This window comes from Peromyscus maniculatus, chromosome 6 (assembly GCF_049852395.1).
Source record: "Peromyscus maniculatus bairdii isolate BWxNUB_F1_BW_parent chromosome 6, HU_Pman_BW_mat_3.1, whole genome shotgun sequence".
Taxonomy (NCBI): Eukaryota; Metazoa; Chordata; class Mammalia; order Rodentia; family Cricetidae; genus Peromyscus; species Peromyscus maniculatus.
The window spans coordinates 61,284,673-61,299,563 of NC_134857.1; the positions used below are offsets into that span (position 1 = coordinate 61,284,673).

Sequence of the window (14,891 nt, forward strand, 5' to 3'; positions counted from 1 at the left end):
GCAGATTTTTTAAAATGATATATGTTCAATGTATTTTTCCCTATTGTCATCCCATTAAAGTAATATTTTCTAGGTCTTGGTAGAATCCTGAAATTCTTTAGCAGTTTTACTCATGACATTTTAAAATTATTCATGTGGTCATGCTTTCATAACTAAATTGGACTGAAAGGCTACAGAGGATTAGTCTATATACCATTTAAAAAGTTCATAACTATTGAGGATATTTTAAGTTAAAAATCTTCAATGAATCAAATTGCAATGAATTGCATATGGTAATTGCACAAATAATATTTTTAATGTATTATATTATGAATTGGCCATACAAACCACCAACAAGAACAAAAGCGCTCCAAATAATGTAAAATACTTTTGTGGTCTTATGTTTATATTACATTAGTTGCTAGTAGCTCCAATTTTAGCTGAGACAGAAATAAACAGTTACACTGTGACACTGTTAGAGAACAGAGTCTTAGAAGACAAGGCTTATGGGTTGTTTTCAGGTAGGAACAAGATAATGTCAGTCAGCCCCCAATGTCTAGATTTTTAGCAAGAAGAAAAAGTGAAGTCTAAAATTTAAATAAAAGTCACTATTTACTAAATCATTGTTTTTTAACATATCTAAGTACATTCATATAAATTAAAAAAACAAATCCCCCAAACAGTTGGCTATTACTTGAAATACAGAAGCATCTTAATAAAACAAACAAGCTAAGTCCTTCATTGATAACAATTTTTCCAGTTCAAGTTAATGTTAACAGCTCCTCTTCGAGTCTGACAGCGATGTAGAACCACATGTCACCACTCCGTTCACATCAGAAATGTGTGCAACTCTTCTTAAGGCTTATGCTTAATGCTCTCCATATCAACAAATGAAAGGCATGAAAATAGATTTAGATTTTAAGGTGGATTAAATGATTTATTTTATCCAAAATATTTAATTAATACATCTATCATTTATTTGTATTTTATCAGATGCCAGAATTCAGTCTGCATTTATACTATCCCATATTTCTCTTTGCTTCAAAAGCACTTACTGATCTATTATCTGGCATTTTGACAAAACAAGCACACTTAAAAATAAGCTGATTTTATAAATGTATATTTTTATTTTATTTCTCAGTGAGCCTGCATAACTGTTACTGATCTACCTCTCTTAAAAACTTTAAACAATATGTCATACAATCTTGCTTAATCTGTAATAATACTATTGAAAATTATTTAAGAGTAAGATGGCTTTCTTTGAAAGTTACAAGGAAGGGAATGTAAGATACTACATACATTAGAATGGTCACCATAACAGGAGTCAGCGTGCACATGTTTTCATCAGGGTTATCTGAAGTATTTGCAGTTACAGAGTTAGAGTAGCTGAAGAGCACATTATGTAGATTATGTAGTATGCTTATTTTTCATTGATTCCTAAAGCACTATGCTCAATATACATACATCTATCTACCTATCTATTTCATGATTGGAGCAGAGACGTTACAAGATCATGCTGCCATTCAAAAGTAAGGTGCTGTATTTTATTATAATTGACTGGCATCCAAAATGTGATATATTGCTATGAAAATGCAACGTTTTCATAGATCAGCAATTATGAATTGCATTGGTCACAATGAAATGGTATTGTATTTCATACAAATGGAAATGGTTTATCATAAATATATAGACCAATATATAACATTGAAGAACAAGAAACAGAAAGGAAACAGTGCTCTCGCATAAAGGTCAATTCGCTTGGCTGCTGTAGGGATGACAGGCTTGGCAGGCGGAGGCTTCTTGTTGTTCTTAGCCTGTGATTTCCCAAGTCCATTGTTGACTTCAATGGGTTTCCCATAGCAGTCATAATTGGATAATTCAAAATCTCTTGGTAAGCTTCCAACAATGCTGAAGTCATTGGATCTCAGATCAGACTTGGAAGTACAAACTTTTTTGCATCTGGTCTCACCAACCTAAGCATAGAAATGAAACATGGTGTAATAGAGTTTTTAGAGTTATAAAGCCTACATCTCTTCAAAAATATATTTTAAAACTGATATTACACATTAGCAGGGATAAAAGTCAACTGATGATTCCACCAGACAAATTAAACATTTCAGAAGGCTCTGATATTTTGCACAAATAACAAGGCTCATACCATTGAATGAACTTTTTTTTTTTCAAATTGTTTTATAGATAGAAATAAAGCATGAATCAACATTGATTTAGGTTACTATTGGGGTTGTAAGACTTTTCTCAATTTAAATACTAAAAAATAAAAATCTTTCCTTAGTCCAATATGGGGTGTGTTTGCAGAAAACATTATTCTAAGTGTTAATTTGGTACCTTCATCTTTGCTGTCCTTTTTCTGAACAGAATTGCTGATTAATAAATGATGGAGCCTTTTTTCCTGCATTGAGACTGTCAGCCTCTGAATCATAGCCACAAAAAGTGCAGATTGCTTAAATATCTAATCACATCAGCCAGGAAAGCATAACTTCAGTATTTTAACAATCACATGAAAAAGGATTCCCAGAAGCTGCCACTCTCCCACACTTAATTCCTTGGAAACTCTGTGACATTTTGCATGTCTCTCATGTTCAGGACAAGTGCATGTGTACCACACGTGTTCTAGAAAAGGATTCACAATGACAGCTGAAGGAGTATGATCAGGTTCCCTCCTATGAAGAATCCTCAAGGTTCCTTCAACAAGTCATGGCTCACCCACTAGTTTGAGGGTCTCTCTTTTTGTTCCATTAATTAGAGGCTTTACACACACTTTCTTTGTTGTTTTGAACTCATTATTAAATAAAATGCATATATGACAAGACAGAAGATTTTATAATAAAATGACACCTGCAACAGCTACAATTTCATAAGTCAGGAAATGAACCACATAAGTAAGATAGTAATCCTGCCCAACACATTCCTAATTTGGCTGTTCGAACCCTGAATTCATCACTTTTCCATTGTTTCTTTCCACAATCTCATTTACTCTCGTGGCATACACTGTCACTTCTGCAAAGTGCTGATAACAGAAATGAGGCCGCATAAAGATAAAGCTGCCAGGAAGAACAACAAAAACCTGCTGATAAAAATGTAATATTTGCAAATTTAAACTCAGAGGTTTTGTTTGTGCTTCATGTAAAAGCAAATAATTTTGTATAAACTTCTAGAACTGAAGATAAGATATCTTCTATAGATGATAAAAAGATGTTCAGAGGAAACAATTTGGACAGATTTTACTGAATCAAAATCATTGCTAATTTTTAAAGCACATCTTTACCATAAAGAAACCGCTCCCATGATCAGTCATCAGCTTTTGTTTATGAAATTATTGAAAATTGTGGGCATGGGGCCTGTTTTATCTTTTATTCTTTTATTATTGCCATACGGCAAGCGCTAAGTGTTAGGAAAAGAACTGTAATAACAACAGAGGGTGTGCAGCAGTTTTTATTGAATGGAAAGAAAAACATATAAGATACATTAATTGCCAAAATATTGAAAACTAACTAAGACAGCACCAACTTTTTGTTTTTATGGAGAGGAGCCTGAAGCCAGGTCTGTAGATAAAAAACATGATTTTGCATAAGAGTCAAAATTATGTTTCCTAAAAACTCTCCTACTGAAGACTGGAATAGAGTTTTTGTGATATTAGTCATACTATTCCTTAGCAAGCACACTATTATTTTTTAAATTAACCTTTAAGTTTTCTATAATTCTAATTTTATTATGCTTCTCTTGTTATTTAGAGTAAAAATTAGTGACATATCACCTGACTGAAATTACTTGGAAATTTGTTGTGTTTTGAAAAGTAAAATATGTTGGAACAAGTGAATTATGAATCTAAAGCCATAATTCCATATGTATTTTTTTCATAAAAGTACTGAGTTCAAAAGGTAAGCGTTAATATTTTTCTATTTGTATTTTATTTCATGTGTTACTATGTACCAAATTTATGAACTTACCAAGTTATAAATTATTGTAAACTTGTTGGGAATATTAAAAATAACCTATTTGGGATCACATGTTATTGACAGAAGGATGACAATGAAATGTCAGGATGCTCATTACAGACAGAGGGATGATAATGTCAGGATGCTCAATACAGACAGGGGGATGACAATGGAATGTCAGGATGCTCAACACAGACAGGGGGATGACAATGGAATGTCAGGATGCTCAACACAGACAGGGGGATAACAATGGAATGTCAGGATGCTCAACATAGACAGGGGGATGACAATGGAATGTCAGGATGCTCAACACAGACAGGGGGATGACAATGGAATGTCAGGATGCTCAACATAGACAGGGGGATGACAATGTCAGGATGCTCAACACAGACAGGGGGATGACAATGTCAGGATGCTCAACACAGACAGGGGGATGACAATGGAATGTCAGGATGCTCAACATAGACAGGGGGATGACAATGTCAGGATGCTCAACACAGACAGGGGGATGACAATGTCAGGATGCTCAACACAGACAGGAGGATGACAATGTCAGGATGCTCAACACAGACAGGGGGATGACAATGTCAGGATGCTCAACATAGACAGGGGGATGACAATGTCAGGATGCTCAACACAGACAGGGGGATGACAATGTCAGGATGCTCAACACAGACAGGGGGATGACAATGAAATGTCAGGATGCTCAACACAGACAGGAGGATAACAATGTCAGGATGCTCAACACAGACAGGGGGATGAAAATGTCAGGATGCTCAACACAGACAGGGGGATGACAATGTCAGGATGCTCAACACAGACAGGGGGATGACAATGTCAGGATGCTCAACACAGACAGGGGGATGACAATGTCAGGATGCTCAACACAGACAGGAGGATGACAATGTCAGGATACTCAACACAGACGGGGATGAATGGCAGGATGCTCAACACAGACAGAGGGATGAACGGCAGGACATTTGACATTGGCAGAAAACTGACAACTAAATAGCAGCAGTTGATTGTGGTTTCAAGATGCGATGCGCATATCTCCCCACAGTGTGGGAGTCCCAGTGCCCCTGCTTGCATTTCTGAAATTGAGAAATAAATGCATACAGCAGGAGCAAAGGAGCTTTTTAGTCTTTCTGAAGGAAATCTCAATGTGCAGAAGCATATCCTACAGTCCCCTAACTCTGCCCAGTGCCAGGAGCTTCTGAAGCTTGGATGGCAACAAAGACTCAGGTAAAATGCTGGGGAAGGGAACTGCAATTTCTCTGAAAAAAGGTTTTCTCGGTGCATAATGAAAATAAGCAAAGGGTTAAAGCACTTATGGTGTCCTTGACCTCTAAACACAGCTCTCAGCAGGCTAACATCGGGGCCATGCTGGAAAACATAGACCAGTGGGGTGACAGATAAAAAAATGAAGAGAGGAAAGGTAAGAAAAGCAGAGTAGGGCACTGACAGCCATCTTTAATCATCTGAGTCAGGGGAGGTGCAGAAGAAGTAAACACAGACGGTTTGGAGAACACAATGGACTTGGTTCCAGGAAGAGAACAGCCTCTGTCTTCTTTTCCTCCCACTCAGTTCCATGGAAACCCTGGTTTTATATTCAAAAGACTTTAAGAGAAGCAGCAGCTGGAGGCATAGAAATGAATAGTGGTCTGGAAAGGAGAAGACATACTTAAAGAAGGAAATGCTAATAAGGGAAGAAGGAAGGAAGAAGGGAGGGGCAGGAGGAAGAGGAAAGGAGGAGAAGGAAGAAGACTATCATGATAAGGACCACTATAAAAGTTCAGGACAGAGGCCAGACTCTGAGCTTCTAAACCCAGGGAGTCACACATGGTAACAAACTCTTTCATTTTCTTTTGCCTTACATGATTCTGATTTGGAGCTGAAGATGGTGGTCTCTCTCTCTCATATATATATATATATATATATATATATATATATATATATATATATATATATATATATATATATATATAAACATATGAAAAGCCTCCAAGGGAGACTGCTCTGTCTAAAGAAATGGCCAAGAAGGAACAACCCAATGATGGAGAAAATGTTGAGCCAATGACCTATCACCTATTCCAGTCAAATGATACAGAAAGATCCTTTCTAGACACACCAACAAAAGACGTGGGAGCTGCCATCTTTCTGTAATAACAAGGTCTACATCTCCACAGACATGGTGGGAGACAAGTCTATTGATGGCCAGGAGTCTCTTTTCTGAACATCAGTAACACAGTGAACTGCCTGTTTAGGTGCAGACTACTAGCAAGCAGATATTAAACCTGACAGATAGTCTTCCTCCACACAGGAGTGATACCTTAGACTCCTGAGTTGAGTGAAAGCCAAGCAATCACAGGATCCCCACATGCTGTGTCTGTGGACCACACACACACTCACACACAAAAAAAACAAACAAACAAACAAAAAAACCTGACCCTCCCCCCCTCCACCATCTCTACCCAGTAGGAGAAATGAGCCTTCCCTTACCGATGTGGAACCCAGACTTCTATTCCCTCAAGGCAGTAATGTGTCAGGACACTCCCTGCCCCTGCTAGGACAGGCAAAACCACTAAAACAGAGCTTTAAACATGATTCAGAGTGTCATAATATGAAATGTCTAGGATTTGGCAGTCATTCTAGGGAGTATCTCAAACTGAATGAGAAAAAATGATAAATGTCAAATCTTAAAAAATTAGGAAAAATACTAAAGCATCCATGATAAAAAAAAAACACTTCAGAGAGCTATTACCAATATGCCAGTGAAAACCTAGACTATCTTAGTAAGAAATATGAATTTCCACAAGAAAATACATACATACTAAACAAGTGGAAGTTTGAATCTGAAAAGTTAGTGGAAAGCCATACAAACCATGGCTGGATAAATTGGAAAATGCAAGGAAGAATAGATGAAGAATCGAAGAAGGGTGAGGTCTAAAGAAGACACTGCCTTTTAATTCTAAAGAAGGCAATTGTATTGAAATCTAGATGAGTTTCATTACCTATCTGAAAAATAATTGGAATGTTTAGTTCCCCTGGAAAAGCACAGGGGCAGAAGAAAGTGGCATCATACTTGTTAGGTGCTAAATGAAGCTAACTGCTACCCTATAGTCCCATAACGGAAGAGAACAGCCATAAGAACCAAGAATAAAATAAGCACTCTCAGAAAGCAGAAAACATAGTTTACCAGCACACTACAAAAAATGGTGAATAAAGGAGTTCTGTAGAAATAAAAAACCAATGAAACATAACTTTGGACCACTGGGGTATAAGAAATATTTACTACAGTAAATACACACACACATATGCACACGTGTACACACACATACATACACACATGCACACTAGCAAATGAGGGACTGCAGAGTCAGAGGAAAGGACTGGTGAACAAGAAACTCTAAAGATGACGTTATCCAATCTGAACAACAAACTAGTAAGATGATGCGATCTTTAGGTCATAATAAGTTGTGTCTTCATAATATAATACCTTAATCAGCCATTAAAGCCATAATATAATATCTAAAGCCACTATAAAGGCACACACATAAAATATAGAAAGTTCAAGATGGAATTCTGTAACTTTCTCAGTATCTCATGTGAATATAGGAAGCAGAAAACAGAACAAAAATTAATAAGAAGTAAAAACAAAGGAATGTGGAGATCTCAAAGTACCAATCATTATAATAATTTAACAGCTGAATACAACCAATTAAAACTTAAGAGACTGGTGGAGTAAAGTCTGTACAATTCTGCCATCTACATGAAACTTGTTTCACATGTGTTATAGACATGATTGATGGCCATAGAAGAAGAGGGGGTTACGGCAAAGGACTTAAGTCATGGCACTGCATTGATGAAGCATTTCTCCTTCAGGAGCAGTGATACAGCACAAAAAGGTCATAGGGCATAAAGAAGCTTCTCTCAATGTGGAAGCTATGGATAGGCAGAGCGTTGGAGTTTCAAGCTTTGAAAATTAGTGCACTGAGTTAAAAAGACAAAAAGGGACAAAACAAAAACAGCCACAGATATGCAAGATAGGAAGGATTAGTTTGCTATTCTTTCCAAAATTTCCACGTGTAGCATGTTTTCTAGAATTCCAGGTAGGAGGGCAGTGGGAGTCAGCTCATAGTGCCCCATGGGGCCAGAACATGAGCAGACTAGGCAGTGTTCACAGCTGTGGGATGGCTAGAGCTATTGGTCTCCTGCAGAGTCTACAGCCTTTTGCTCCACATCAATGGCCTTCTGGCTGACTTTTCTTCTAAAGAGTGAACATCAAGCAGGACTCCGTGGGTGAGTGCACATAGTTAATTTGTTAAGCAGCCAGTTGCTCTTAAGCCCATGATATGTGACAAGTCAGGGCTAAGGGGAGAAAGCCTATCCAGTCCTTCTCTAGCCATGATGGCTGGGCTAGACGGACCCTTAACAGTGTGTAGAGATTCCCTGAGGGCCAGTCATCTAGCTACAGCTGACAAACGATGGGAAGCTGTCTAACTCAGTGGGAAAATGAGAGTCACCAGCCAACAGCATGACTCTTCAAGTCTCAGCTGGATAAAGGCCTGTTTAGCCCCATAAGTCCCTCGGCTTCTTACTAAAGCTTATCAAATGAGGACCAATAGGGAAGCATACATTTTGAGAACATCTCCCCATTCAGTGATGAGCACCAAAGTGCAGCTGTGATTTTAAACCCAGTGGAAAGTTTTCAAATTGTTAAGATACCAGATTTTCAAGACTTTGACTTGTCTTATGTGTTTTCTGTAAACACTTCCAAAAACGTATGCTGAACTCAGTTTCTTTTCACCTATAGAAAATAAATGCCAGTCCCACCGTTTCGTTCTCACAGTGTCTCTTTCCTGGCACAGAAGAGGATGGGTGACCCACTTCCATGGTTGATTTCAGTCTTACCTGCAAAGTGCTGATATGAACAGGAGTCCCTGTTCCATTCACAGTATTCTTCTTTGCTGCATTTCCACCTTTCCCATCTGCTTGCTCAGCCTTGGCGATTCTGGCCTTTTCGGCTTCAACCCTTTTGGGATTGTTCAACATCACCTGGACAACAGCATACTCCACCAGGGAAGCAAACCCAAAGAGCAGACAGGCAATGAGCCACACATCCAGCGCCTTCACGTAGGACACTTTGGGAAGCTCCGCTGCAAGTGTGGTGCACTCTGAGGCCAAACTGAGCACCGAGAAGATGCCTAGCAACAGACGGAGAATTGGATGTGTTTATACCTGAGAAACGCTTTACAGCTGTTGGTCATTCACTAAAACTACTCTCTGATGACTGTCAATAGACAGGATGAAACCCCTAAGTGTCTGTAAAGATCTAAGACAAACAAAATATATATGGCACTATGTGAAGTAGTAATTGTGTTTGGAAAATGTTTGTAAATAAGTATCATTTTAAAAATAAGTGAATTTAAACCAAGGTTTGGAAGCACAATGTGAACCTTATTTGAGGATCAGTGATATCAGGAATCATTCAACAGTGTCTCTGAGGGAATGACAAAGTATTGTGATTAGACTGGTTGTTTGACTTTGCAACTTTTTTTTTTTTTTTTTTTTTTTTTTTTTTTTGGTTTTTCGAGACAGGGTTTCTCTGTGTAGCTTTGAGCCTTTCCTGGAGCTCACTTGGTAGCCCAGGCTGGCCTCGAACTCACAGAGATCCGCCTGGCTCTGCCTCCCGAGTGCTGGGATTAAAGGCGTGCGCCACCAACGCCCAGCTGACTTTGCAACTTTTTTTAAAGAGAGATTTTTATTTGTAGGAGGAATGTTCACCCATGAACAAGACTAGAGCCTTCCTCCTCATTTCAGAAGAAAATCTCAGAAAAGGAATACTAAAGAAATGCTACAGGCAATACTAACTTCAGATGGAAAACCAGCATTCTACATAAACACACATGTAATCAACATAAGGTAATTGAGTTTATATAATGTATACCAATTTAGGTAATCATGGAACACAAAAGATGAATTGGTGCAGTTACAGGTGTGTTTCTCATCTCTTTGTCACTCTTCCTCTCTTCCTATCATCAGGAGGGATGTGGTGAAATATAACTTGCTGGCATAGACACAGAACACACTATGACTAAAGAAACCTCCAGTGATGTCATCAGAGAGATGCAATCAGCCACAGTGGACACAGTGAGTCCACCTATTCGTTGTTGTTTCTTCGATGTTTTTGTTATTGTTTTGCTTAGAACCTCACCACCTTTTGGAACAATTATTTGACTGGTGTCTAACTATTTCAGGCAAAACATTTGTGAGTTGTACGATAAGGAGTTAGCATAGGTCTCAATGGTTTTTGACCTCTAAGTAGAATATTAACATGAAAATCTAGAATGCTATTATTGATTGCCCTAAATGACTGTCAGTTGTCCCCATGAGCAACCTCCTAACTGATCTCCTTGTTTCTACCTTTCCCTCATCAGTCAGTCCACAGTAAATTAGGCAATGATTAAAGTTACAACTGATCAAAATTGGAATCTAATCATAAAAAGCCTTCAAGAGCTTCCTGTTTGATTTGGGTAAAAACCTTAACAACAGAGAGCACTAAGAGATGTCTAGGCCTTGCTATTACTAATGATCAAGACTCAAGTCCATGTTTTCCTCTCTCCTAGTAACAACACTAATTGATTTTATTCCTCCACTTTCTTTATTTAGTCAGAACTATCTTTTCTAAAGGTTTTTATCTGACAAGCACATTGCTCTCCCTTAAATCACTATATTATATATCATACTTATTTGGTGTCTGCTTCCTTGCAAGGAAATATAAATGCATTAAAGCTAAGATGTTTTTAATCTATCTTACTAACAACTGCTATTCATTTTTATGACTACATTACCATCTTCTTGGTACCCAACAAATAGTTACCACAAAACAAATACATGTTGAATAAATTTAAATATCCAAAAGTGTCTTGTCAGCTATATAAGAATATATAGTTAGTAACTATAATGAATATAGATATATTACATATGCAAATATAATACAACACTAATATTAATACTAAATGTAATGCATATTTATTATATATATTAAACATTACATATACATAACCTCTAAGATATACATATATGTGTGTGTAAAACTTGGCATTTCATCAATTCCCTTCAGTAATTTCAGAATGAGATATACACAAAAGCTTTTTGAAGTAAAAATAAAACCTAAACGTAGCAGGCCATCACTTGGGAGGCCATGTATACCAGAGCTTTTCTTATGGTGAGGTCCTGGTGAGATTCACAAAGCACACAAAATGGAAAATTCTCAAATATTCCTACACACATTCTGATGGCACTAATGTTTATATTTTGACATTTACCTACTTTCTTTACAGAAAGAGTTCTTGCTTATTTTCTCACAAAACACTGTTTCATGAAGGGAAAACACAAGTTACTTTGGATGTAACCCAAGATTACACATATGCAAGGCATGTTCTTTTTTTGTTTTTTTGTTTTTCGAAACAGGGATTCTCGGTGTAGTTTTGGTGCCTGTCCTGGATCTTGCTCTGTAGACCAGGCTGGTCTTGAACTTACAGAGACCCACCTGGCTCTGCCTCCCTCCTGAGTGCTGGGATTAAAGGCATGCGCCACTGCCGCCTGGCACAAGGCATGTTCTTTAACACTGACCTTTCACCTCTAGCTGGAGCAAATACCTATGAATATTTAAACAAATGCAATTTTCAAATAACTGGATAGTCGTGTTTATCACCAGTCTTGAAAATAAAAACTTGTAGCACATGAAAATTAAAAGGAAAGAGAAATACTGTGGATGACTGATTAATAAATAAAACACTGATTGGCCAGTAGTCAGACAGGAAGTATAGGCAGGACAAAGACAGAGGAGAGGTCTGGGAAGTGGAAGGCTGAGACAGAGAGATGCTGTCAGCCACCGCCATGAGAAGATGTTAAGATACCAGTAAGCTACAAGCCATGTGGCAACTTATAGATTAATAGAAATGGGTTAATTTAAGATATAAGAACAGCTAGCTAGAAGCCTGAGCCATTGGGCCAAACAGTTTTAATAATATAAGCATCTGTGTGTTTATTTTATAAGTGGGCTGCTGGACTGTGGGGGGTTTGGCGGGACGTGGAGAGAAACTCTCCAGCTACAGAGAAACAACACTTGAATGGCACTATCTAGTGATTTTCTTAGTAATAGATCGTCTTATGACACTGAGATGCCATTTCAAGATGAAAATATACTTGGACAAAATGTATCATCAAGTGGCCTTGTCATTGTGTGAATATCATAGTGTATCTACACAGATCTATATGGGAAAGCCTGCTATATGTGTAGGTTATGTGGTACACACCATCACGCTTGCAGCCATTACTGATGAAATATGAAGTAAGTAGTGCATGATTTCATCTCCTCTGAGCCTGAGATGTACATTATTTAGAATAATTTCCACCAAAATGATTATTTGTTTTGAACTTTGGCATTACTGAAGATTTCATATTTTAGTGGTGCATGAATATATCCAGTCAATAAGTACTTACTGGAAACATAGAATAAATCAACCCCTGAAAAATTCTCAGAACAGGAAAATAAAAACTTAATTGCATAAACACTGAGAAAATATAGATCAGCGTGTGTCAAATACTGAAGGAAGCCTCCCTCAAAATAACACCTAGTCATCACTTCTAAACTCCCTGTTTCAAAGTAGTTGGTAATGCACTCAGCATATATAAGGACACAGTTTAGTATCCCCTTTTTTGGAAATGCTTTGACCACAAATGCTTCCAATTTCAGAGATTTTAGACTTTGTATTATTTGTATATTTTATATGATGTTTTAAGAATAGGACCCAAGCCCAAAAACACTCATATATATTTCATATACATGTACACCTTAAACAGGAAGCCTGAGGATAGTTTACTCGTTTTTAATACATGCTATTTTTACTATGCTCTCCCGGAAGTGAAAAGATGTGTGATTTTCTACTTATTGCATTTGGAATATTTGGAGCCTCACACTTTCAGGGTGGGATGCTCAGCCAGGCCCCACTGTCATGGTGGCAGAGAAGCAGGGAGGCTTACCCAGGGGCACCCTGGCAGCACTGGCATCAGGGTTGATCCAGAAAGAGAGCCAGGAAAGGACGACAATCAGCAGGGTTGGTGCATAAACACCCATCATGTAAAATCCAACCTGTCTTCGCAGGGTGAAGATGACCTCCACGCAAGTGTAGTAGCCTGTCAAAGGCAGAGAAGCAACAGGTACGAGGGTTACACCCACACGGAATCACGCCATAAAGACCTGCAAGGCACAGAATACTTCTACCCCTGGAAATCTCAGAAAGTAAACACTGCAAAGGGTTCTTCTTTAGTTGGTGACATTTTATAAAGGGGGCGGGGCATGCTTTCCTGACCTCCACCACCTCACCATGATACTGGGGAGCAGAGCTCACATGTTGCTCTGTGGCAGGTCTAGGCTTTAAATCTGTGTGAGAGTCTGCAATACTTCAAATTTCCCTCCACAGTGGCATTAGCACAGAACGTTAGCCTGTGAGACATGAGGCCTGAATCAAGGCAGCAGGTTAATTCTAAGAGGAAACACTCTTAGATTGCATCTTGTCGGCCTAACTTTCAGACATGTGAGCCACATTCTGGAAAAAGGTGCCAGTCTGCAAGAGCTCAGGGGCATAGGGAACCCTGAGAACTTTAGGTAAGCATTCAAGTAAGCAGAGACCAAGGAAGACCAAGGACAAAAACTTCTAGTGACTGTACAAGGGCTGTGAAGTGTGAAGTGTAGACGAATTTCTAAATGGTCTCATTAAATAAAAAACATGGAGCCAAATATAGGGGTGAAAGCCTTAGATCAGGGAAATAGGGAAAGTCATCAGCCAACCTTACCTCACCAACTCTGAAGCTTCCAAATGCGAGTTACTTCCTGTCTACCCACGCCTTTATTGCCTTGCTGTTCTGCCTTATCATGGGCTATTTTAGCCCAGCTACCTCATTTCCTCTTCTTATACAGCTCTGTTACTTTTTGTCTATCTGTACAGACCTCCAGGTCTCTATGGCTGGTACTGGGATTAAAGGTGTGTGTCACCATGCTTGGCTCTGTTACCTAGTGTGACCTTGAACACACAGAGATCCTACCTGTTAAGAGATTAAGGGCCTGTGCTGCCTGTCTCCCTGTTTACTTAAAATGGCTGGCCTCCCCCCACCCCCCCCAGGCAAGCTTTATTTATTAACATACAAATAAAATATCACCACAGGGAAGATGGCATCTCTTTACCCTCTTTCCTCCTGCATGCCAAAGCTTACAAATTTCTACCTGGGAAAAGGATTTTTATTTCCTTATGCTGGGACAAATGCAGAATATCACTCTAGAACTTCCAAACACTAACTAGTCCCAAAATTTACTCATGAGTATTGGCAGCCTGGCCTGATGATGGCTTTTGTTGTCTTGTAGGAGGAAGGTGAAGGAGTTCTGACAATACTCCGTTTGAAAAGAAAACATACTTCAATGTGGAGGATTGTTTTTCAAATATTTTTGTGCTTTTGGTTAACAGTTTATATATAATATCTATTGTTTAAATGGCTTAATTGTTTTGAGCTAGTCACTCTGTTTAGCCCAGCTAACCTCAAACTTGTGATCCTTCTGCCTGAGTGTTCTGGAATTACAAGCATGCACCTCCACACCCAATGAAAATAATTTATTTAGATAAAAATGGCATTTACAATTCAATAAAAGTAAGATTATGTATAAATACCATAGGTTAAAAACCCTCCAGTTGTTTTTAGTTGACACTGTGCATAATTATTTTCAAATGTTGAAACAAACGAACAATCTATAAGTAAAATAATTATGGATAGAAGGATAATTTATGTCCCATTGCCTTATCTCTTAAAAAATATTTACCTAGTCACCTTAATTAGGAAAAACAAGCATGTTACACACACTAAAATAATCTTGCTATCTATTTGGCAAGATTTCCATAC

At 38.2% G+C, this 14,891-nt stretch overlaps 1 protein-coding gene across 1 annotated transcript in view; it reads right to left on the reverse strand.

Moving 5' to 3' along the window:
* Positions 1–272: 272 nt before the first annotated feature.
* Positions 273–14,891, reverse strand: part of Glrb (glycine receptor beta) — a 71,939-nt gene continuing 57,320 nt past the window's right edge. The window contains exons 8-10 of the mRNA XM_076574292.1: positions 12,984–13,136; positions 8,847–9,139; positions 273–1,952 (exon numbers count right to left, since the gene is read on the reverse strand). Of these exons, the coding sequence (XP_076430407.1) occupies positions 1,656–1,952; positions 8,847–9,139; positions 12,984–13,136 (743 nt within the window). The 3' untranslated portion in view covers positions 273–1,655. The remainder of the gene's footprint in view (positions 1,953–8,846; positions 9,140–12,983; positions 13,137–14,891) is intronic.